Here is a 26286-nt window from a genome sequence, read left to right on the forward strand (position 1 = left end):
AATTTTTTTAATTAGCAATTATAAATTAACTATACAGATTTAAAAACTGTTCATTTGGAATCGAAGGGAAGTGAAAGAAGAGTTATAAATAAACCATAAAATTAATTCTACCCACACCTACCAAAAATAATTTAGAATATTCTCTTGTAAATGGCATTTGAGCAAATTCAATTTACACATAAACTTGCCAGTGCATGGAAAAATATGCGTTATTATAGCTGATCTTTCCTTCAAAGTTGAGTATTTAAGTCATTCAAATGTCCTATGATATTATCTATTAAGAATGTTAAATACAGTACATAGCATCCGTGTCTTATCATTAGAAAATGAAACATCTTAATCTTTCATTTCTAGGAACAGTTTTACCTCGTTTACCAGTAAAAAAAAATTAAATTTTTATGACAACCAAAAAAGTTATAAGACTACCATGGCCCCACATCTTGGTGCAGGGCCCCTAGGCTGGGATCTTTGGCGGGCCCCAGGTTTTTCACGGGCACTTCTATAGTGAATTTATAGCATGTAAAAATCAAAAAATGATGATAATTGTCCTGGGTCCCAGGGCTAGAGCCCTGCCCATGTGGGGCCATGAAGACAACCAACAAATTTCTGTGTAATAAGGTAGCCCCTCGAAACTGCTCCCCAAATCTTGAAGACATTGCGGGAATAAGAACTACTTGGGGTCTCTGGACCGGATGAAGTTCAAAGTGATCGTCATAGGCTTTAGAGAAAAAATGCAACTTATTTCTAACTCTTTCTATCAAAGGACCTGCCGATAAATGACGCAATGAAAATATTATTGCAGTTTAGGAATGTTTCTGAATACATATCCTTCAATTTTTCGCTGTAAGTCTTTAAACAAAATTTGAATTTTTGTCAGTCATCGTTTGCGTACCAATCTTTCTCATTGCTCAGAGTTTGTTCATAGGAAGTTGATATTTTTCCCAAGTGAAAAATTTGATACAGTTTACCAGGACGTCGGAAATTATCTTCCCTTTTTGCAATTTCGTGAATGGAAAAGATTTCCAAAATATTTTCAGTGATGTTCATACTAGGCCGCGAGGAAACAGTCAATTGAGCCACGTCCATGTACACCCGACATTTCGTCGAGCAACTATTGAAAAGCAATGTACATTTGGGGATATTATTTCCAACTATTCACGCAAATTATCAGCCATTTCTGCTATTATTTCGACCTCAATATGACCCAAAATAAAAATAGCATGAAATGTTTGCACGTATTTGAGACATTTTCTGCAGCATTTATCATCCGCTCCTTAACCAAGGAATCACCGCTAAAAGGCTCGAAATGTTTCGCGAATATGTAGCTGATTTCATATATGTAGAGGCTCTCACATTGTTGTTTTTTGAGATAAATCCTTCATATTTTTTAATAACAAAATTATTTATTTAGTTCGTTGTTTTAATTGAAAAAAACCCCCTATTTTTTGGATCTTGTTAGGAAGTCGCGGTCCTCTTGGGGCCCTCGAGTTATATAGCGCTTAACTTCTATTATTTGATATTTCGCTCAAAATCCACCTTCGATATATTTTTAAATTTCTCACCAGTTTTTGTTCTTTCGAGGGTGTCTAATAACATCGGTAAAATAGTATAATAATACAAAATGCTGGGCGATAAACCACTTTACAGCGAGGAACAACTCTAACTGAATTTTATTAATCAACTAATCGATTATAACTTTCTGTTGAGTAAATGTTTATAAATGCATTTTATGGAGGTGTGCTAACAATTCAAAAGAATGCCAACAACAGCATAAATTTGGCAGCACCTGATGATAATGCTAACTCCGCATATAACAATAGCCCCTCTACAACCATAATTTTTTCTTGATTCACAGAGTATTGTTATATCTTCCCCCATGCCAGAAACTTGAATGTGCAAATTTCAAAAACTTGGGAAATGACGTTTGAATGACTCTACCCATGTTACTCTATGGATTTTAGTTACTTGTATCTAGGGCTTGGATTTTTATAGCGTCTAAAGATACGGGTGGGCTAATCAAGCGATAATGCTGACGTCACAGTGCTCGGTAATGGTGAATATGATGGCTACGCATTCGCTGTTTGTGTGTGTGCGCGTGTACATAGCTATTCGAAACCATTATTTTTCAAAAAGTTTTCGATTTATTATTTTCTGGTACGTGGACGCTTACTGGACACTCTTGTCTTTGTGAGGCAAGTGAAATTTTAACTTTTTTTTATGATTTCCGAGGCATCGCCGGCCATTACCAGGCACACAAGGGTTGCCACTCTTGGTGATGATCCCGCTAGTATAGCTAGGCTTCCTAGGATTTGTATATGATCTAATGATGAAACGTCATTGCCAAAAACTTGAAATTTAGGTTTTTTAACTTATCGGAAACGACGTTTCATCTTTAGGCCATAAAAATCCGAGCTCTACTTATGTCATATTCCTAAAATGTTTTTTGAAACATATTTTTCAACAGGGGAATACATATTCGCGTTTCTGAAAAAAAACTTAGCAAAATAAGTTGTCCAACCAGCTAATGAGCCCAAGAAGTGAAAATTTGTACATTCTTGTTCCTGGCATAGGGGGACGATATAAAATCTTCATGTGGGCGCAGTCTTTTGAAATATGAATCCCTTGGGATTTATTTAAAATTTTGAGTTTTTCTTTAACCTTCAAGTATACGGGTGAGAAAATGTTCCGTGAGCGCAGGGGTCGGATTTCACAGACCCATCTTTCAATGCATTTCATATAAAATATAAATAAAAGCTTTTATATATGTATATTATTATGATTGATTAATGATCATATCATTTTAGCTACATTATGAACAAAAAATAAATTCAATTAAACCAATGGTAATTACAAATGACGAGAACCGAAAAAGTAGTTCCCAACACCTGACGGTAAATGGGAAAAATGCGGTCTCACAGATTCAACCCATGCACTCGAGCGTTACGGCTTATTTTTTCCGATATGCGTATTCATATCGGAACACTAATCTGTAATCTGTAATGCGTACACCAGTGCTTGTAAGTTGAAGCTAAGCGGTTGCTAAGACCGAGAACCCCGTTCCTTTTACGTGGAAACGGGTATGCTAACCACATGGCCGCACTGCGTAATGAATGCGCAGGGCCGCCCTTATTAGACGCGGACCCATCACGAAAATAATGTGGGAGTCACTGGCATCCTCACAATTTTCATGACCCCTTCATCATTCGATTTTACATATTTTGTGTCTAAAGGCATCCAAAAATTCATACATTATTATAGAATACGCAGGAATGCTGTAAAATATCCATACGCACAAAAAATATAAACACACTATATAAATAAAAACTTCAGTTTTTATGGAATGAAGCAAAAAAGGTTAAGATTTCATTGACCCAATCTTGTTTAAAATTAAATTTAAAAATTTAAATTTTAAATTTCAGAAATTCTTAAATATAAAATTCAGTTTTAAATAAGATTTAGTAAATCCCGACCTTTTGCTCCATTTCATGAACTGAACAGTTTTCTTTATTTTGAATCAATTTTAATTAGTTACATTGATGTCATGGTATTTTATCATGCGGGTAAGCTGTCTTTAATGCATTTTTTTTTGAAAATTTAGAAAAAATTAAATTTCTAAGATATGTAAAACATTATAAAAACATAGGATAGCGCATTCAATCAAGCGCATGTGTAAAAATTTTGAAATAAATCAATGGTTAAATAGTATTTTTAATGATATTTCACACCATGTTAAAGATATCAACTCTCCTTAAACAATGGTTATGTAGAAACACTTTCAATAGCACCAGGAAAACCTTTAGGGTAGGGACTTCTAAACGATTATTTATAACACGTACAACTTATATGTTCCGATACGAGAATTAGCACTATAAAATTGTTTTACAGAAAACCAGGAAAGGGACCGCGAATACGAAAACCATGAATATGAATTCCGCGAATACCGAGGGCTGACCATACTTCCAGAATGGATGGAAATTCACAATTAGTGAAACAATTAATTTAAGAATTAGTGAAAGTCATTAATAATTGCCCTCCATCCCGTCTGATTCGAAGAGTTCTGGGTTCACCACAATCTCAAGCAGAGGTCGATTTATGGTTTTGCCGGCTGTAGGCTACACAAATTTTGCCGCTCTTTTCCCAGGTGCAATAACCGCTTGCCCTCCTCCCCTACTCCTGGGAATACGCCTCTGTCTAGGTCATTTTTTTGTCACTCATATGTCTACGTACTCTCTTGATCACTTCTACGTTCACATATTCTCTAGGTCAGCGGTTCTCAACCGGTGCTCCAAGCAAAATTAAAAAAAACAAAAACAGTATATATATATATATATATATAATATATACAAATAAAAAATAGGTATATATATACAAATAAAAATAGGCCTACGGGGCTCCGCCATAGACATTGCAGATCAGAAAGGACTCCGCGAGTCAAAAAAGGTTGAGAACTGCTGCTCTAGGTCACTTTTTTCGTCATTCACATGCTTGCACACTGTTTTGGACATTCATGCTTCCGCACTCCCAGGTCCCTTGCTTTCTAGGTCACTCTTTTGGTCGCTTTCATGCTCACACACACTCCATAATTCACTCTTTTGGTCGCTTCACACACACTCTATAATTCACTCTTTCGGTCATCCACTAGTCTGCACACGCTCTAGGTCAGGGGTCGACAACCTTTTTTGGCTGTGAGTCAAAATCAACCAAAATGTGTGTATTAAGACGTTACGGGTGTATAATTTATATATACCCGAATATAATTATACTTTATTTTCGAAACTCAAGTGGGTCACTTGAAATTATGACATAGGTTGCCGAGGCCTGCTCTAGGTTTTTCGGTTTTTCTAACTGACGTACTCACACATTATTTAGGTAATTTTTTTGGTCATACGCCAGGCTGATCCCTAACTTTCTAGGTCACTTTTTTGTTCATTCAAATGCTTGCATACGCTCACTAACGTGGGTCCTCGCTCCCTAGGTTACTTTTGGTCATTCACATGCTTGCTTACACGCTGTAGGTCACTTTTGGTCATTCACATGCTTGCTTACACGCTCTAGGTCACTTTTGGTCATTCACATGCTTGCTTATACGCTCTAGGTCACTTTTGGTCATTCACATGCTTGCTTACACGCTCTAGGTCACTTTTTTGGTCACCCATATGCTTGCACATGCTCTAAATTAGTGTTCCCAACGTGGTCAATATCGTTCTATGGGAGCCGGTGGAATGGTCCAGAGGGGCGGTAGAAGCTACGGGTATAACATACGATCTCCAATGGGTTAGCTTGCGTTGGGAGAAAAAAAATTCTGAAAAAGGGGGCGATGGAACAAAAAGGTTGGGAAACTCTGCTCTAGATCATTAGTTTTTCTCACTGACAGTGTTCGCATTTTTTTTGTTCTCTCACATGCTTGCAAACTCTCTAGGCCACTCGTTTGGTCACTCACTAGGCAGAGATGGATTTATGGTTTTGCCACCCTTCTGTCATTCTACTAATTTTCCCGGCCACTCGTTTCTCAAATTTGCCGCCCTGGGCTATAGCCCGCTAAGCAAAATCTCAAATGCATTTTTGTTTCTAGTTGACATCAATTTATACTCTCCTCCCCCTCTGATTTTGGGTGGAAAAAGGATGGGACATCAAATATAACTGCCTTTCTCCAGTTATGGCACTACGGTCGAGTCCCTTTCTCGAGACGAATAAGTTTCTCTTAACATTAGTTTTAATATTTTCATAGTTCAAACAACTTGTTTTACTTACTGAAAAAAAATCTGAATCGATCTATACAGGCTGTTCCAAATTGTTTGCACAACTGATATTTCTTCAACCATTTGACTTTAGAAACATACTTTCAATTACAAAAAGTTTTCGAATGACGACTGGTGGCTTAAAATGTTTTAAATTTTAAAAGGATTCGTATACATGAAAAAATTAAAAATAATATTTTTACGTAGACCCTGTGTGTGCTAAAATGGCCAATTAATTAGTGAAATGTAAATGGGGCTCTGATAGGTCATTTAGAAAAAAAATTAATATTTTTGAATGCGGAGATACATATAATTTTTTAATTTAACAGAGAAATATATACTTGACTTTTTTTGAAGTTGCCAGCATTTATTGTCAATGATTGAAGGTTCACGAATTGTGAAACGTACATTAAATTCAAATACGTAAAAATTCTGCAATTTTCAAAATAATTGTCAGAAAATATGTTATTTACTTTGAATAAAAAAATAAAATGTTGAGTTCATTCTATTTGTGTAGTCCCTAAAAATAGCAATTTTCGAGCGAATGGAAACTTGCCATTGCAGTGATGAGTTGTCAAAACAGTGATTTTATACATTAAATATCTCGATATTTAAAAATATGAAATTTCTTGCAAATGATTTTCAAAGCGGAATCTACATTTCAATAATTGGAAGTTTTAGCATACGGGGCTCTGGGAATGTGTGTGTTACAGTTTGACCTAGGACTTGACTGACTCTCTCTCTCTCACACACAGAGATACAACACATTTTCGTATGTCTCTCGAATTATAATTTATTTCATGAACATTAGTCCATCCACTTACAACAGAAGCAATGCGTGGCCCATTGTACCACTTTGATGTACCAACAAAGTTTTAAGAAGGTCGTGAAATAATCAATAATTCAAATAGTTTCTCTAAACTTTTATTTGAATGAAGTCACTTGTAGTGAACATAAGAAAATTGTCGTATAAATTTTTGTTTTAAGAAAAATCTGAAAATTCAAATTTTCACGGGAAGAAACTATGTCGTGGGATATTATCAATCATCTTTTTCGGTTAATTCGTTTTCAAACTGGTGCTAGTGAAAATACTCGCATAACGGAAGTTGGTGTAACGCAGTTTTCAAAAAGTGAAAAGAAATTCGAAATGTTTTTATGAATTTTTATGTGCAAACACTATCTTCCAAATACATTTTCTAGAGAAATTTCTGAAATTTGCCACATTCCTTCATATGAGCATCACAGTCGGAAAAAAGAAAATATCGAAACGCGCACGTTTTTTTCGGGATAAAAAAAATCTTCTTTAACGTAATTATTCTATTTTTACCCGTGATATTCGATAAACAAATATTCATTAAAAATGATTTCTTAATGCTGAGAACCTATTCCGAATAGTTGAAATGCAATTTGATTAGTTGAAATCTGAATAATATACAGGGTGGGTAAAAAGTCCGTAGAAATTTTAAAAATTCATAAAAACCGGAAAAATGACTGAAATAAAAAACGGTTTGCAGGGTTAGCATCTAGGTCACAAGGTTAGCATCGCTAGGTCACAAGAATTTTTTTAAGATAGGAAAAAATGACTCAAAACAGCCGATAGGTGGCGCTGACATACACAAGTCAAAGAAAAGATACGCAAATAACGAACAGAATGCCTCCAAATCTTTTATTACAGCAGTATGTGTTCCCCATGACCACGACCACAGGGGATAACACATCGCAGGCGAGTCATAAATCCAGCAACGGTAGAGTGCAGCAGGTCCGGATGTATACATGACCCCTCTCGGCGGATCGCATTTTTTACTTCCGACAGATTGGATGGACGGGATGGATACACCCGGGATTTCAAATATCCCCATAACCAAAAGTCTATCGGTGTCAAATCTGGAGACCGAGGAGGCCATAAGAACCTGCAACGCCTGCTAATTATTTTGTCTTCCTCGGACGTCTGTATCAGGAATGCCTTGACCGGAGTAGCTGTGTGATTAGTTGCTCCATCTTGCATAAACGTGACGGTAGAAAGCGGATCTCTTTCACACAAACATATACATGACCTTCTCGCTCAGAAGCGTTAAATAACGCTGCGCATTCACCGTAGCCGTTTCCCACCCATTTACTGGGCACTGCGTTTCAAAGAAGAAGGGTCCTATGCAGTGATGGTAACTCGTGGGAAATTTCCCATATTCGTGGGAAAAATTGGCCAAAATTGGTCCACATGGGAAATTTCTCGGCGTTTGTGGGAAATTTTGAGAGGTCATCGAACAAAATAATTTTTGTTGAAAAAATATATAAAAAAGTATATAAACACAATGCTTTTCTAGTGTAAAATAATTGACTATATATTTACACCAATAGATGGCAGCAAAAATTTCGGATTGTGTGGGAAAAATTTAGTTAAAAGGGAAATTTTCGAGGGAAATTTTGCTTGACGAGGTTACCATCACTGGTCCTATGATAAACGAACCTGTGAACCCACACCACACTGTCACTTTTGGGGAATGCAATGGTTTCTGCGTGTACTCACGTGGATTAGACGTCGCCCAGATGCGACAGTTATGGGTATTTATCACCATGAAGCGAAAAATGAGCATGTGTTCACAAGATGTTAAAGACCCATGTGGGATTGTGTTAGATTTTGGAGAAAGCCCACCTCGCAAATGCTTCCCTCTGTACGGTGCCCGCTGGTAAAAGTTCATAGCACGACTGCAATCTGTGTGGTCGTGTGATTCCATAATGAAGGGGAGTTAGAAGCGATTCCGTAATGAAGGTGAGTTACGTGCGATTCCATAATGAAGGGGAGTTAGGTGTGATCCATAATGAAGGGGAGTTAGATGTGATTCCATAACGAAGGGGGAGTTTCATGTGATTCCATAATGAAGGGGTGTTACGCGTGATTCCATAATGAAGGGAAATTACAGGTGTGATTCCTTAATGTTGGGAAATTATAGGTGTGTTCCATAATGGGGGAGAGATACGGCTGATTTCATAATGGAGGGGTGATACGACTGATTCCGTAATGGGGGAGAAATAAATGCGATTCCATAATGCATGGGACTTAGGTGCAGTGCCGTCTTAAGGAATGAGTCACCCGTGCACGGCCCGGGGGCCTCAAGTGAAGAGGGGCTTCAAAAAATGAAATCTCGTTGAAATTTTCGAGAATTTGTTTGGTAGGGCCTCAGAAAAATGAACTGTCCCAGGGGCCCATGATACTCTTAAGACGGCCCTGTTGACAATGACATTACAGATGATAGTAACGAAACTGGACATATCCAATAACGAGACAGAACCAAAGCCGTAAGCCCGTTATTTTGTAAGGTTGGAATTGCCGCTCTCTAGGGGTAAGCGTTTTCAGTGTTAGTTTAATGATTTGAATTGATTTTGTGTTATGCACAGGAGCAGCCATAAAAGTTTACACTCGGAATCTTCGGGGTCCCAAGAACGAATTAATTCATTTTATATTGATTTCAATGGGAAAAATTTTTTCGGTTTGAGAACAATATTGTTTACGTATGGACCTCAGAAACGAATTGAGTTCGTAAACCGAGTGCTTGCTGTAAGGTAAAAAGAAAAGAAGCCACGGGTGGAAAAAGTTATGAAACCCCTGAACTAAACCATTTCGAATTAAAAACAAAATAGGTGAGAGTAAAAATACATATCTAAGGTGTCCTCATTAAAAGCCGATTTCTATTGTTTTTTGGATAATCGGAGTAATCCGAGTTGGCCTCAGTCCTGTTCACTTCTGATTATCGAGACTACACATCATTTTCCAACATTTCGGGAAGGGGAGGGGGAGTGTCCTCTCCGTCCCCTCTCTCGCTATAGCCGTTGTAGGTTATATCTCGCTATAGACGGTGTTGCTGTGATGTTCATTATCAGTCCAAAAGAAAGTAAAAGAAAACTTGTTCAAAGTTTTGTTTTTCAACTTAATTTTTTAACTTTTCATTTATTTTTTGCTAACAACGTACAATTTTTTACCAATTTTTGAATAGTTACAAATTTATGGGATACTCTACACAAGCAAATAATGCTGTTATGAATGCACAACTGTTTTAACCATAAGAATTTTCGAATGAACAATAATAAGAATTTCAAGGAAACAGTTATTTTCTCCGGATATTATGCTGAGGTGAACTCGGAAAGAAAAGTCATCACGTCTCCGCCGGGACTCAAACCCAGGCTCTCTTGCATACCGGGCAAGAGGGCCCGGGTTCGAGTCCCGGCGGAGACGTGATAACTTTTCTTTCCGAGTTCACCTCAGCATAATATCCGGAAAATAACTGTTTCCTTGATATCTTGGGCTGAGAAAAAGCCATCTATCTCTCTCTAAATAATAAGAATGTTCCATCGAAAATTTATTTAGCATTAATAACAGAAACAATTTCTGGTAAGGGAAATTGAAAACTTTCGTCTTATATTATATATATATACTGCATATATATATATATATATATAAAATTGTCAAAAAAAAGTGATACACAAAAGCATCATTTCACAAATTATGTAGAAATATGTAATATGTTTATAAGGTAATTTTTTTTCACATGCAGCGAAAGATGAACATCATAAAGCTTATCTTTGGATTAATCTTTTGTCACTATACAAAGTAGAATCGATACAGATCAGTATACAACGAAAGTATCATTTTGGCTACATTCATGACTATTTTTGTTGGTTAGAAGCTCTGTGTGGGCCACAACAACATACATGTTCTTAAACTGCGTTCGTGTTTGTTTCAATTCTATTTTTCCCTTTCGTCGGAAAAATGGAAATGTATTGATGTTTATTGCATGTTTTCATTCGTCAAAACACTGTTTTTACTCAGATTTTCAAAGTTAAATCTATTCACCGGACTATTTTCAACTTTTCCACTTTCTGAATCTTTTGGAAGTGCTTGTTGACTAGATGAATGGGGTCTTTCGAATGGAAGTGTCCTAGAGAAGGAATCACCATAATGTTGTGTTTGTTTTTTTATCGAACACTGCATGTCATTAATATCGGTCAAGCTCCGACATTTCTCTTCGGGTACTGATATTTCCATATTTTGTTGGAAACGTGAAATCATTGGATCACAGCTATTATGGTATGATATATCGTGGGCAACTGATGTGGAATTAGTCTTGGCGTCACCTGAAAAACAAGAGGAAACTACATGTACTTCAGAAGTGGCGGATACCTCAAATGGTATTTTAGTATCTGTTGGTCCAGATGAAATGGTCTGACAAACTGATTGATTAGCTCTCCTTTCGGGAAAACCGTTTCTGGAGTCATTCGAAATACAAAGTTTATCCTCTAGCAAATGATGTTTTTCGTCTTTCGGATAACGTTCATCGCGCGCGCTATTACTTTCATAAGGAACTTCAGCTAATTTATTGTGATAGCACTCGATTTTACCCTCAGAGTCTTCACTCTTATAGATTATGGTAAATCCAGCAGTGTTGCTTTTAGAACAAAATGTGCAAAGTCTCTCATTTTGCTTTTCATTGAGTGTCTTTAAATTTTCCGATGTGTCTAAACTACTCTGATTACACGTTTTGATGCAACGTCTTATACTATGTGCTTCTTCTACAGCACTTTGTCGACAGAGTTTAGGTTTGCCATCTCGTCCGATGGCAACATGGCATTCTCTTTCACAGCTTGGTATAGATGCTGCAGGGTGGGAAGGACACCATGGCTTGTGTTGTGTCGAAGCATCACTGCTGAAACTTGAGTGAGACATACGGAATGTAGATGTGGAAGAATCTTGACGGCTGCAAGAAGCATTGGAATCCTGAGAAGCTTTTCTATGGAATTTCCATGAGCATTTACCCGTTTCTCTGTGTATCAGACGCATAGGAATGTTCACTAAAAAAGAAAGAAAAAAAAATTGAATCGCTGGGGGTATATCAAGCATCAGTTTTTATGGTTCTCAAATCATTAGTGAATTTCCAGCATTGAAGCCAATGGGTATAATATAATAAAAAACGAAACATTGTTCCATTATTATGATTCAAAAAAGTTTTCAAAAAATATTTAGGTTCTGTACTCATCCGTGTATCATCAACATAACATGATAAAACTTTACAGTAAATCTAAATTGATAAATCTGTTTTTGATATGAACTAAGGTATTATAATTATTAATTTATCTGAATTACGTAAATACTCTTTTATTATTTCAATTGTATTATATTATGCAGGGATTCACAAATATCAGGTGCCAGGTAGCCATGGGGACTAGAAAATAGGTATCTAATGTATGCATGTTTGGTTTTTTTTAGGAAATCAAATCATCCGTTGCCATAGTACCACCAAAAGTACCGGTCGATTCCAAAGTGATAAGGGTGTTGAAATTGAAATTTCTTGTTTACACGAAGCTGTTGATGTGAGGCTAGTTTCTTAACCAGTCATCTGACTACGATGGCATTTGCCGTTGCGGACGTAAGTAACGGTGGAGCTAGATAGAGTTGAACAGTCATATTTAAAAAAAAGGTCTGGGGTTATATTATTACTATTATCTTCACCACGCTTGTGGCATGGCTGCATCCTCAAGCGTTTTTTTATGTATATTCTATCTTATAATTAGTAATATACAAGGAAAGAATATAAAATTTTGACGTATCATTTTATAAATAAAATTCAATACATCATTTTTAATATGAATTACTGGGGAATATTTTTCTGCATTCATTTTGAACTTCAACAAACCATGCTGTCATTGCATTTAAATCAATTAAGAATTCAAAATTTCTCATTTAGAAAACGAATTAGTTTTTCTAATTAATTTTTATTATTATTTTTTGTGATTTTAAAATATACAGCAAAGAACATCTGTTTTAATGTTTTTATAAAAAATTCAAATCGAAAAATATATTTTAAAAGCTTCAAACTTGCAAAAATGAAAAAAGGGGAAAAAGCGTGCGCATCTTCATAAAAAAGGGTACCGCTGGTAGCACACAGGGGTCCAGGTCAATTCGTCGCGTTCAACTTGTCGCGGGACAATTCGTCTTTAGTCGCAGCGTCAATTCGTCGTGTCGACAAACTCGTCACGGTACAAATTTGTCGCAGACTCATTTCGTCGCGGTACAAATTTTTCGCAGACTCATTCCATCGCGACAAATTTGAATTGCTTTAAAATTCATGTTTGTTGTGATCTTATAAATAGGGTAGTTGCTTTAGGCGTAAAAAATGGAACTAATTTTTTTTCTCATTTATTGGAAATGTTCCCCCTTCCCATCTGTTTTAATTTTTAACAAATGAAGGAAAGTATTCATTGAAGTCATTAAATTTTTAAAATTTAATCTTTACCATATAAGCCGCATTTCTGTCGGGATTTCCATTTCTCGCAGTGAGGGATGTTGAAGAGCTCACCCAAATAAAAAATTCAGATCAAATAAATAAATTTTAATTTCCACCATATAAGCCGCATTTCTCACTATTTGTCGGGATTTGAGTCCCTGAGAACGGGTTTGAGTCCCTTATAAACGGAATGAATGGAGATTTTCAGCCCCCCCCCCTCAATGTCCTCAATGTTTTCTTCATGTCGGCAACTTTGACTGGCCAAGGATGCCGGAAGTGTTTGGAACTTGTGGGTAGGAATTTTGTAGGAAATTTTGATTTCTGAATCATTTCTCTGGGTGCTCATACCCATTCCATAAAGTACCCTGGGCACCAACAGCATCTCTGTCTCTGACACCACTGCAAATGTCAATCGATTTTTGATTTTTTTTTTCAACTCTTAAAGTAACAACTCTCGAGTGAAAAGAATGAAATCAGACTTTTAATTAGCCCATTGTATGTAACTTCATGTACATGACACTCGAAATTAAAATTACAATATCAATTACATTTAAAAATTTAACTGCATATAAAAGTTTAATTATATTTGAAAATTCGGTTATAAAAATTTAAAATGTTAAATAATTGATTTTTGCTGTGATAAAATTTCAATATCATGTGGAAAAATTTCGGTTTGTATGATATTCCCCAAATTACAGTGAGCCTATCTTTAAATTTCTATCTGCCCCATGGGCTCGAGAGTTCCCCCCCCCCCTTCGAGAGTCGCCAACATTTACCATTACAGTATCTCCATAAGAACCTGAAATATTTAATTAATTAATAATTCAATTAAATTAATATTTAATTTTCACCGTATCAGCCGCACTTCCCGCTTTTGTTGGGATTTCTATTTCTCACAGCGAAGGGAGTTGGGCGCAGATCAAGGGTGGAAATGTACAGTGCTTATGAATGACGATTCGATGAAATTTTCATAATGCCCACAGGATGAGCACCGACAAAGGCAATGTAATCACTAGAGCCCGGATTATATGCAAATCCATATGTGCATATGCATTTGCATATTTTGGCCTTTTTTAGTATTAATGCATATAAATGCATAAAATCAAAGAATTTCCAGTATAAGTGCATATTTTTGAAGGTTTACTTAAACTCACTTTTTTTTTTTATAATTTTCCAAATAAATATTGTTCATAATATTTTCATAACATCGATTTTTTTTCCCGGTATGTGAAATTTAGTGAATTAATACATATTTATAAAGTATTTTACGATTACTAACTGTTTTATTGTAAGGCTATTTCTAGAGATGTGTCAAAATGTTAATTTTGTTTTTAGAAATAGTGTCGAAATTCTTTTATTACTGCTATTTTCGTTATTGAGCAGCTACAACAAACTGAAAACTAAAAAAATGCCTGAATAAAAAATATGTAGAAGTTATTTGCATATGCTGTATACATATATATGAGGGGATATTTTTTGGTAAAAATGAAATACATATGCACTAATAGAAAACATGTATTTTAAAAACACATTCGCTTTTTTTGCATGGTGTATTTTTTAATGCATATTTTCCCTTTTTTTATACATATTTCGGAATTTTTGACTTTTTCAAGATTTCTAATGCATATTCTGGGGTGTTTAATGCATATTTTGGAATTTTCAGTGCACATTTTGTATTTCAAGTGCTTCTTTTTGCATTTATAAGTGCATATTTTTGCATTTTTAAGTGCATATTTTTGCATTTTTAAGTGCATATTTTTACATTTTTAAGTGCATATTTGCATATTTTTAGAGCATATTTTGCCACTTTTTTAGTGCATATAATCCGGGCTCTAGTAATCACCAATAAGAAAGATGACTATGGGTCAGTCGCACAGATACAATATAACCATTAATCTTATGTTTATAATCAGTCGCATATCTTTGGCTGGCTTGTTTGAATATTTTCACATAGTTTTCATTAGCGTCTAAGCTTTTGGCACAAGGTTGGTGTGCTTGGTCTACGGCTCCAGTCAACGATTAGTAAAAATTTCTTCTTACAGTACAAGTGAATTAACATTAACAGACAATGTAAGATTATTATATTCAGAGGTATATTTCCTAGGTGGGGAGGGGGTATGCGGGCTTTATCCCAAGATGACAAGTTCGAGTGAAAGGGCGTGACCAAAATTAAGTAATTGGTGATCAAGAACATGAATTAGAAAGGAAGAAGGAAGGCAAGGTTTGAATAGCCCACAGGTGGGAAAACTATAAATCCCCCTCTGATTATAGCCTACATTTATTAGGATAATTTTGATTTTAAAAACAATTCGTATCGTACATATAAACACTCCACAATATCTAAACCTTTATTTATTTTCAGTGCTTTGAGTATCATTTTATTTAAACACTTATATAACCTGAATATCGCAGTAAAAACCCGATGATGATTTATAGAATAATAAGTGATGGTATCTTGAACTACCATAATTTTTTTCTTTTGTTTTAAAGATACGTAGAAGATTTCAATTTATTGAAATTTAAATTGAATTCAAACAATTTAATTTTAAAAAGTGCTACATTATGTTTTGTTATCCGTATAACCTGTATCTCTCTTTAAGATACAACAAAAAAACTCAAATAAAGAAAATTAATAATAGGCTAATTCATTGAATTGCATTAAAAGTTTTTCTAATTTCGGAACATGAATTATGGGGGAAAAAACTTTTAAACACACACGTAAACCAACATATTTCCACGTTCGGTTTTGCAATATTCCATGTTTATGCCAACAGAAATATGTAGTATACACCAACCTTGTGCCAAAAGCTTAGACGCTAATGAAAACTATGTGAAAATATTCAAACAAGCCAGCCAAAGATATGCTACTGATTATAAAAATAAGATTAATGGTTATATTGTATCTGTGCGACTGACCCATAGTCATCTTTCTTATTGGTGATTACATTGCCTTTGTCGGTGCTCATCCTGTGGGCATTATGAAAATTTCATCGAATCGTCATTCATAAGCACTGTACATTTCCACCCTTGATCTGCGCCCAACTCCCTTCGCTGTGAGAAATAGAAATCCCTACAAAAGCGGGAAGTGCGGCTTATACGGTGAAAATTAAATATTAATTTAATTGAATTATTAATTAATTAAATATTTCAGGTTCTTATGGAGATACTGTAATGGTTAATGTACTGTAATGGGGCAGATAGAAATTTACCGTTAAAGATAGGCTCACTGTAATTTGGGGAATATCATACAAACCGAAATTTTTCCACATGATATTGAAATTTTATCACAGCGAAAATCAATTATTTAACATTTCAAATTGTTATAATTGAATTTTCAAATAGAATTGAACTTTTATACGCAGTTAAATTTTTAAATGTAATTTATATTGTAATTTTAATTTCGATGACCTTTTTGCATTAACAAAAAATAATTATTTTCAGTTAATTGCGTGTACACTTTTGTTCATGTTTTTATTTCACGTGTAAGACAAAAACCTACATACAACCTCGCGTGGAACATGTACAGTGAAGAATCGACGGTTCGACTCTGCGCTGTAATATATAAATTGACGTCACGACGAATTGACACGGCGGCACACTTGTACAGCTACGAATTGGAGCTGCGACGAATTGACACTACTACTACTTTACCAAACATCAACTCTGGCCATATCGCTATATTGAAATTTACTGCCATTAGTGAGATGGGCTGGAAGCGAAGGCGCTGTCTATCGGTGGTCGCCTCGAGTTCGTTAGGGAGGGTTCGAAGCCGGGACCCTGACAACAACCTTCACTATGGTAGACGAGCATCTTACCACCATGCCACTCGGGCGCTAACGAATTGACACTGCGACGAATTTGTACCGCGACAAATTGAGGCGCGACGAGTTGAGCGCGACAAATTGACCGGCTACACACACAGAGGAATTAATTGGCTAGATGACTGGTTAACCCCAATCTGCGTCGTTTACGAGATATATCTCACCTACTATTTTCTATCTTCGATGCTTTGTATTTTCCCACTTTTTTTTATCTCGCCTCCTTAAAACCTTATTTTGGCAATGACGAGCCCAAGATACTTTGTGAAATGGGTTTCTCCTAAGAACATTTTTCTCTGTATCCCCAATCTGTTGGATCAACTGCCAGTGGATGGTGTCAGCTTTTGTTTAAATTTTGGTGAGAGAGAGTGTTTTTTTTAAATATAACTTTTTTTTCTTCTCTTCGGGTAGTACAGGAGTATGCTTACACTAAAAATAATAGAAAAGATAATGCTAACCACGAGGAAGAGAAATAACTATCACCGCTATTACTATGAAGGTTTCGACAGCTGGTATTTTATTAATAAGTTCACATTAATGAATTAAACCTCCGATGTGTTTTCCTGCACACACTGTTGTCGAGTGCTGCCTTACCACCCGGTCACTACAAATACTTTTATATTAGTCACTATACACTTACACAATCCAACAAAACCACCAACAAAATCAGGGCCGTCTTAGGGCATGGACCCACTTGGGCCTCATGTCTACTTTTTGCAGCAGGTTCCCTAGGACAGGCGCGGATCCAGGGTGATGTGTTGGGGGGGGCGATTTTTCACAATGAAGATGTCGATCGGTGAGACCCAACCTAGTGTCCGCAGGTGCCAAACGTACTTAAAATAAAAAAACTAATAAAAAATTAATTAAGAATTAAAATTATTTAAAACTTTCAATTAATTTTCATTTAAAAAATTAATTAAAATTAACATTAAAATTAATTACGATTACATTTTAATTGAAAATAAAAATTAATTAAAAATTGAAGGCAGTTAAAAATTAAATCTAAATTAAAATTTATATTTATAAAAATTATATTTTTTCAATATGCAGCATACTTATTTAAAAACTTATTTAAAGTTTGAGGTGCAGACTGAATAATGTGTGTTATATTTAGAAACATTGTAAGGAATTCTGATGCACATTACCAGTTAAAAATGTTTTTTTATTAACAGTATCATGAGCAATTGTACAAATAAATAAACACTTTGCAGATGAAAAGAGAGCAGAATATGAAAAGCGTATGAAGAATTGGTATTTTAAAATGTTCCTAGAATACTATTTCTTCCTCCTTCGCTTGATAAAAATTAAAAATTAAGGCTCACAGTTAACCGGACAAAACAATGCGCACAAATAAAAATTCATCCGAATGTATTCGATAAATGCTTTTTTTCCAGCTTTTCAAGTCAAAGTAGAGAGATACTTTCCGTTTAAATTTAATTTTTTTGATCCCTGTGAAAGTATTAAACGTTTCTCTTTGTGACGTTATGATAACAATTAGGCAAATTAATATGAATGAAATAAGGATCTCGGTCAACCAGAGGAAATGAATTCTAAGCTAACTCAGATACAAGAAACCTCGTTTAAGAGAGACGATCCTTGAACATTTGAAGGAAAAAAAAATTATCTAAAGCCCTGACCATGGCCTCGACATCCTAGAGCGGGCCCCTAGGCTAAAGCCTCTAGTGGGCCCCCAGACCAGACTTTTCACGGGCCCCTTTATAGTTAATTTATAGCTTAAAAAAACAAAAAAAATGATGAGAATCGTCCCCGGCCCTGTCAGCTCCACCCTTGGGAGCATGAACTTTACGCACAACAGCAAAGTAGTTATCAAATAAATAGGTAGGCTACTACGCGCACACCGACAGCCCCCTTACCCGTAACGAGTCGCACTGAGCTTGCGAAAAATTCTTGTGACCGCTCAAACTTTAAATGACTTCATGGCTTCAGATAAAAAGCTGAACCTATGCGGCGCAGCTTTTGTCCTCTCATATGTAGGGTCCGTGATAAGGCAGTTTCGGTTTCAGTACAGCACAGGGTAGATGTTTTCCCTGTTCAGATTTTGAATGCCGGTGATGGGATCGGCCAAATGAGGTTTGTTTACATCAGTGATTCCAGGTGAGCCCTCTGTGGTCTGTCTCGTTCGATAGAGAATTCTATCTATTTGCCGGCAGATCCATGTGGGGCCCTCAACTGGCTCTGCTTGTCTCGTACTAATTCATATCAGCTCAGTACTCCCCACTCGGCACTGGACCCGACCAAAGGGACTTTGTTTCCATCCATGGGGTCCCTAAGGTGGTCCCTCTTGTTTCGCTCAATACCTTGTTTAGTATTTACTCATGATCTGCTTGGCGTATGCACTGAAAAGGTTCGGAACCGCTGCTGGAAACTCAAGCATCCAAAGCCGAGCTACACTCACTCCAGCAACTTTTCGTGTTCACGTATACGCTTCGAGGACTTGGCGATTGATGTAAAGAACATTAAGCAGTCTTCTTTCAGTTACTCACGTTCTAGACAGTTAATTTTTCTTTCTGTGAACAATTTTATAGCACACCAAACTTGTATCCCTTCTTAAAATGAAAATAAGTACTACACACAATAAAACACCCATTTATGACATGTCTGTATTTACAAATAATACCTTTAACTTCCTCATTTATCACTTATAATTTTCAAACGAGACGATAAAATTTAAAAAATCACAAATTTCCAGCTTTGTATACCCGATTTATGAAAATATTTTGCGTCTGAAACCCATTTTTGTCTTCAAATAAAGTTTCCCATCCTACTACGTATAGAGTCAGACTTTCAATAATCCCACCAGTAATCCGGTGTTTTTAGGCCGGTTTTCTCCGAGCATAGAAGAGGAAAACAGTGCGCACATGTTTATGAGCAGAAGTTTGTTATTTAAATGGACTTTTTCAATCAATCTGCAGTAATTCGGCGATTTCGTTAACCCAGTACACCCTGGTGTGATATGTGCCAGATTAGCGAGAGTCTACTGTACTAATAATTCATATCTCTATTAGTTCTAGAAAAATTGAATTCCATCAGCCTTTTTTTTTTTTGCTGGTAATTTTTCAGTTTTTCCCCTCAATTTTTTTTTTTGCAACACTGATTTTAACCATCCTCATGCCTCGTTACTGAAGACAATGTCCTATTTACAGAACTAAATGGGCTATAGCCCAGGGCGGCAAGTTCAGAAGGTCGGCAAATTTGAGGATTGAGTGGCCAAGAAAATTAGCAAAATGGGAGAAGGGCGGTGAAATTTTTATAACTGTCAAATAAACCCACCTCTTCCCAGACAGCAAGTGACCGTGTCAGTGAGTGACCTAGAGAGTTTGCAAGCACGTGAATGAGCAAAAGCGTGACTTAGAGCGGGAGTAATGAATGATCAAATGAGTGACATAAAGAGTGAGGGACCAGTTCAGTGAGTGGCCTAGAGTCAGCCGTCAGAAGCGTATACTGGGCCCTCGGAAAAAGTAATTTTTCTGAGACCCCTACCTGGCGAGACACGTTTACTTTTAAAATTTTAAACCAGAGGTCCCTCTGCATTTGAGGCCCCCGCCCGCGGGGAATGCGTTAAGACGGTATTGTCTAGAGCGCGTGTAAGTAACGAAACAATTACCAAAACCAGCGTCAAACACGTGTGTGGCCAAACAGGGTGCAAACATGTAAATGACTAAAAGGTCCGTCCCACGAGAGTTTGCTAGGGGACGCTGGGTAAGATAATTAAAGTTAATAAAAGTCTTTGTCGGACATAAACCGCAAAAATAACAGCCGGCGTGAAGTAAACCGTGCTTGTTCGGTCATTCACAAAGGAAGACGCTCGTTCCTCTGCCTTTGTATTGAAAGCCTTAAAAATTATTGCTTCCCCGAGGCCCGAGACGACCGCGGATCCTGACAAAGACTTTTATTATCTTTAACTTTAATTATCTTATCCAGCGTCACCTAGCAAACTCTCGTGGGACGGACCTTTAAAAGAGTGACTTTAATACAGGTGTACTTGCACGAGTGGGGGGAGGGCTATAACATGGGATGGAAAATTCGTGGATAGAGTAGTCGAGAAAATTAGACTAGAGTGGAAGGGCGGTGAAATTTGAATAGCCTTCAAATCGGCAAAACCGTAAATGCGCTTCTGACTGAACATCAAAATTACTCTCAATCTCCTAACCTGAATCTCTGGTTCGGTTTCAAATAAACAACTCATAAAGGATGAAAACTTTAATTTGGAACCACCTTAGCACGAGTTTCAGAGAATTACTAATCAGGAAATATAAAATCTTGGAAACACAAATACACGAAATACTAAATGGTAAATCTTGCTTATTCGAATAGGACGTCAAGATAAAATATGAAAATGTTTTTAAATATGAAAATATAGCATTGAAAAGTTATTGAAACAAGTATAGACTGTTTTCGATAACAAGAAATAATTGACGCATATTTCAATAAAATATGTGGGTGATATTTGTCTGCATAATTAAGAAAAATTTAAGAGTAAAAAAACTTCCTAATGAAATTCTAATATTGCGCAATTTAAAATAATAAATTTCTTATTCGATTTTGTGCAGACTATATGGTTGTCAAAACCCTATTCAAAAACAGTTTTTCGCCACAGATACGTTAAATAGCAAACGCTTACTTTCATGAAAATTGAAATGATTTTCATTATTATTTAATTATGATTATCAAGTGCACAATATTAATTTTCAGATTTTTTGTCTGAAAAGATGGTGGTTAAATTTAATTCCCGCAGAACATCCGACTCCACACAATCAATTTTATATAGTGGATTCCACTTATAACGTTCCTCAAGGCCGAAACATGGGAAGAGGAGGTAGGTTTGGTGTCCCGGGCGCTGGACCGGAGGGGGGGGGGCGTGAATTTCAACATTTTACCTGCCCTTTAACATTACAAGGGACACCAAGATGCTGACCAAGCATCTGGTTGCGGCACTGCTCTTAGAACCTTTTCCCGCTTAGTGCGATTCATTTTCGTGGTTCCATCTTCAACTAATGCTCACACCATAGAGATGCTTTAAACGGGAAATATTAATATTTCCCGTTTAAAGCGTTTTTCCGCTTAAAACGATTTTATGGCGGTTTTTGGAAAAGCATTGTACGCGCGATCCACTTATAATGTTTAATCCAGGTACTTATTTCAAATTACAAAGTCTTTAATTATTAGATGGGGCAGAGGCCTATATTTTCATAGATATTATAGAGAAACTATGTGTGTTCAAATGCTCACCTTCTGGCGCAGGTCTTTTGAGCTACGTTTTCGAGGAGGGGGGGGGGGGCTTTGCTGAGATTTTTCATACTTTTAGACCCCACTATAGTGAATTTGTAGAGTGAAAATCAAAAAATGATAAGAATCGTCCTGAGCCCTGTTAGCCTCACCCTGTGGGGGAACCCCCCGTTAATGTCATTATCAGTGAATCCGTAAGCGAATGCAGCTTCATTCTCTGGGAAAACCCCAGATGTGCTACAAAAAGTAATAGAATTAATTTTCTTAACATCCATTTATTTTAAAATTTTTAAATTTTTGCTTACTGAAAACAGTTTTTTTCGAAGACATGGTCATTTTTTAATTCACGTCAAGCTTGCGGGTTTCAGGACTGAATTTAAAAAAAAAGAGATAACAAAGGCTAGAAAACGATGATTCATCTTATTGGATGACTTGTGCTTTATTGCGCGTTACCAAGAAAACTGAAGGGTGTACATTTTTTTGCCTCTCTACACGAGCCCTTAGGCGCTAGGGGGTAAGCGAAAAGGCAGCGTGACAGCCGAATCGTATGGAATCCCTGTAGAACCTTGGTGGGAATACAATTGACCCTCCTCCGGCTATGACTTCTTTATTTTTTCGACCTTACCAGCAGAAGAAATCTCAAGGTGAAACTTGGGGAACAAATTTTAGGGAAAGGAACTTTGAGAAAAAAAGGAAATTAATTTAAAAAATTAAGGATTAATAAAGAAAAAAAGTGAGGTAACTGGAGTTATGTTTGCTTGAAGGCTCTTGGGAGGGGCGATCGCCCCTTCACCTATTGTTTAAAGGCTCTTGGGGGGGGCGATCGCCCCCATCGCCCCCCCCCTGGATCCGCCACTGCCCTAGGATGGGGTTTTTCGCAGGCCCCCGGCTAGATTTTTCACACAGACCCCGTCCTATATTAAATTTATAGTGTGAAAAACAAAAAATTATGAAAACCATATTAGGCCCCAGGATGCAGCTCTGCCAGTCCCACTCTTGTGAGGGGTCATGAGCGGGGGTCTCATGTCCATAAGTGACCCCACCTTATGATATTTTGTATACTACAATAAAATATTAAATAAAGTAGGAAATATGTAGGCTGTTTATTTCCGGCTAAGTATGGGACTACCATAGCATCACTTTACCTAGGGGGCCCCCATGATGTTGAGACGGTCCTGAATAGAACTCGGATTAGCGGGGAGCTCAATAAATTCTAGGCCAGTGATCTGGAGGACAATCTTATTTGCAAAATTTTCATTCAGTATAAATTCACTGAAAAAATCAATTCAATACGTACAAAGGATCTTGCTTCTAGATGAGGATCGAAGACTAGGTAAGACAGGGGGCCACGGGAGAAAAAAGGTTAAGAAACGCTGTTCTAGCCTACAAAGCTGCGGCTTATAGCTTTCTTCTTCATATAGTCAGTAACCTTCTCCCCTTTCTATATTTACGAAAAAATAAGTTTTTTTACAGAATAAATTGATTTCTGGGAAAAGCTGAGTAAGTCCGAGCTAGAGATGCTCTCTTGGGCATGGCCCCCACATACTCTAGATCGGGCCCCTAGGCTGGGATCTTTGGCGGGTCCCCGGACCAGACTTTTCACGGGCCCTTCTACATTACATTTATAGCATGAAAAAACCGAAAAGATGGTAATTGTCCTGGGTACCAGGACTAGAGCCCTGTCAGCCCCGCCCTTGTGGGGGGGGGGCATGCTCTTGGGCTGTTTTAAAGCAAAAACCTACCCGGGCCAACACAATCTATCGTGCAGAAGCCGTCCGTGCGAAGCTTTGACGTTACTGAAGAAGTCCATTTCACCAGTAGCCACGGATATAGCAGGGCGACGGATGCGATACCTTTTTTTTGCAGTATATCCAATGACTATAGGAAATGGACTTCTTCAGTGATGTCATGAATTCGCGCGTAGGCCTGCTACAGATGGTGTGGCCTGGGCACGGCCTCAAGTCAGGACCATCTTAAGAGCATTATCTCCCCTCCGGACAAAGTGATTTTTCAGAGGCCCTCTATCGGACTAGTGAAATGCCTACTTATCAATTTGCGTACTTAGTCTCGCAAATCTTAACCATATCTCATTATCACGAGCCCCCTCCCCCTTTAAGGCCACCGGACCGTGCCCGGGTGGGCCCATGCATTAAGACGGCACCGCCTCAAGTGCATAGGTGCCTCATGACACTGAAATTTGATGCAATGATTTTAAAAATTAGGTACGAGTCCTAGACCAGATTTTTCACAGGGCAACTTTATAGTATGAATGAATAAAAATGTTTAAGAACTGTCCCGGGCTCCTGGGCTTGAGCCCTGCCAGCTCCACACTTGTGAATGCTATAGTTTCTTTCACAGGCCTCTGTGGTCTAGCTACTGTGTTTCTCAACCGCCGGATAGGAACTAGGAATCGGCATGACATCAATCCTACCGCCGGTGCCGTCTTGAAGCGTGGGCCCAACCCGGACATGGCCCGGGAGCATTATGTACAGAGGGGCTTCATGAAACTGAAATCTGGTAAAAATTTTCGAGTGTGAGCATTTAAATTGAAAGGAAAAATTTATAGCTAGATAAAGGGCCTCAAAAAAATTACTTTGCCCGGAGGCTCATGATTGATTCTCTTAAGATGGACTTGCATACATTGCTCCTAGAGATAGAAGGCCTCTGCACGCTGCTTCTGACGTCAGCAAGTAATCCATTTTCCCTCAGAATATTCAGGGAAGAAAATTCCCTGCTCCTGCCAGTATCATCGTTGTGCGGAAAAGAAATGATTGGGCTCAGAATTGGCGATTTCTATGCCCTACGGATACCGTACAGAGAGAAGCATTCGCGACGTGGGCTTTCTCCAAAATCGAACAGAATCCTACCTGGACCTTTAACATCTTGTGGACAGATGAAACTCATTTTTTGCTTTATGGCGACGTTAATATCCATAACTGTCGCATCTGGGCGACGTCTAATCCACGTGAGTACACGCAGAAACCATTGCATTCCGCAAAAGTGACAGTGTGGTGTGGGTTCACAGGTTCGTTTATCATAGGACCCTTCTTCTTTGAAACGCAGCGCCCGAAGCGGCTACGGTGAATGCGCAGCGTTATTTAACGCTTCTGAGCGAGAAGGTCATGCCATGTTTGTGTGAAAGAGATCCGCTTTCTACCATCACGTTCATGCAAAATGGAGCAACTAGTCACACTGCTACCCCGGTCAAGGCATTCCTGATACAGACGTTCGGGGAAGACAAAATCATTAGCAGGCATTGCAGGTTCCTCCATGGCCTCCTCCGTCTCCAGATTTGACACCGATAAACTTTTGGTTATGGGGATATTTGAAATCCCGGGTGTATCGATCCGGTTCATCTAATCTGTCGAAAGTGAAAGACACGATCCGCCGAGAGGGGTCATGTATGCATCCGGACCTGCTGCACTCTGCCGTTGCTGGATTTGTGACTCGCCTGCAATGTGTTATCCCCTGTCGTGGTGGTCATGTAGATGACATACTGCTGTAATGAACGATTTGGAGGCATTCTGTTCGTTATTTGCGTATCTTTTCTTTGGCTTGTATGCATCAGCGCCACCTATCGGCTGTTTTTGAGTTATTTTCCCCATCTTAAAAAAATTCCCGTGACCTAGCCATGCTAACCCTGCAAACCATTTTTATATCGGTTATTTTCCAGGTTTTCATGAATTTTTAAAGTTTCTACAGACTTTTTGCGCACCCTGTATATATACAAATGTATATATATGCATTCATTGAGTACATGTTCTTTGCCTCCCTCCCGGAAAAAAATTGAAATGACTGCCCTGATTCTAAACCATTATTTCTCAAAATGTTTTCGATTTATTTTTTTTTCCTGTTTTTAATACTGGTACGTGGTCGCCTACCAGATATTCTTTGTGGAGTGAAATTTTAATGATTGTTTTTACAATTTCCGAGGCATTTTCGGCCATTACCGGGCTCACAAGGGTTGCCACTCTTAGTGATGAGCCCGCTAGTATTTCTAGGCTTCCTACACATGACCAGGTGAAGCACAGAAAAATGAAGAGAAATAGAAGAGCTACAGTGTATAAACAACTTGAAAAGAAATTTTTTAAAGATATCGCCAAGAAAAGAGCGAGAGGCGATGAGTAGCCAACTGTTGCCATTTTAATAATTTTTGCGGCTTTAATAACTGCACTCCGCCGCTTATTTTTTGTTTTATGTGTTTCTGGA

At 37.5% G+C, this 26286-nt stretch overlaps 1 protein-coding gene across 1 annotated transcript in view; it reads right to left on the minus strand.

The window, feature by feature from the left end:
* Positions 1–9986: 9986 nt before the first annotated feature.
* LOC149079915 (uncharacterized) overlaps positions 9987–26286 on the minus strand; it is a 144241-nt gene continuing 127941 nt past the window's right edge. The window contains exon 18 of the mRNA XM_089238778.1: positions 9987–11579. Within this exon, the coding sequence (XP_089094904.1) occupies positions 10519–11579 (1061 nt within the window). The 3' untranslated portion in view covers positions 9987–10518. The remainder of the gene's footprint in view (positions 11580–26286) is intronic.

This window comes from Pholcus phalangioides, unplaced genomic scaffold (genome assembly GCF_987345545.1).
Source record: "Pholcus phalangioides strain wild (caught in Gottingen) unplaced genomic scaffold, Ppha-v1.0 ptg000011l_1, whole genome shotgun sequence".
Lineage (NCBI taxonomy): Eukaryota > Metazoa > Arthropoda > Arachnida > Araneae > Pholcidae > Pholcus > Pholcus phalangioides.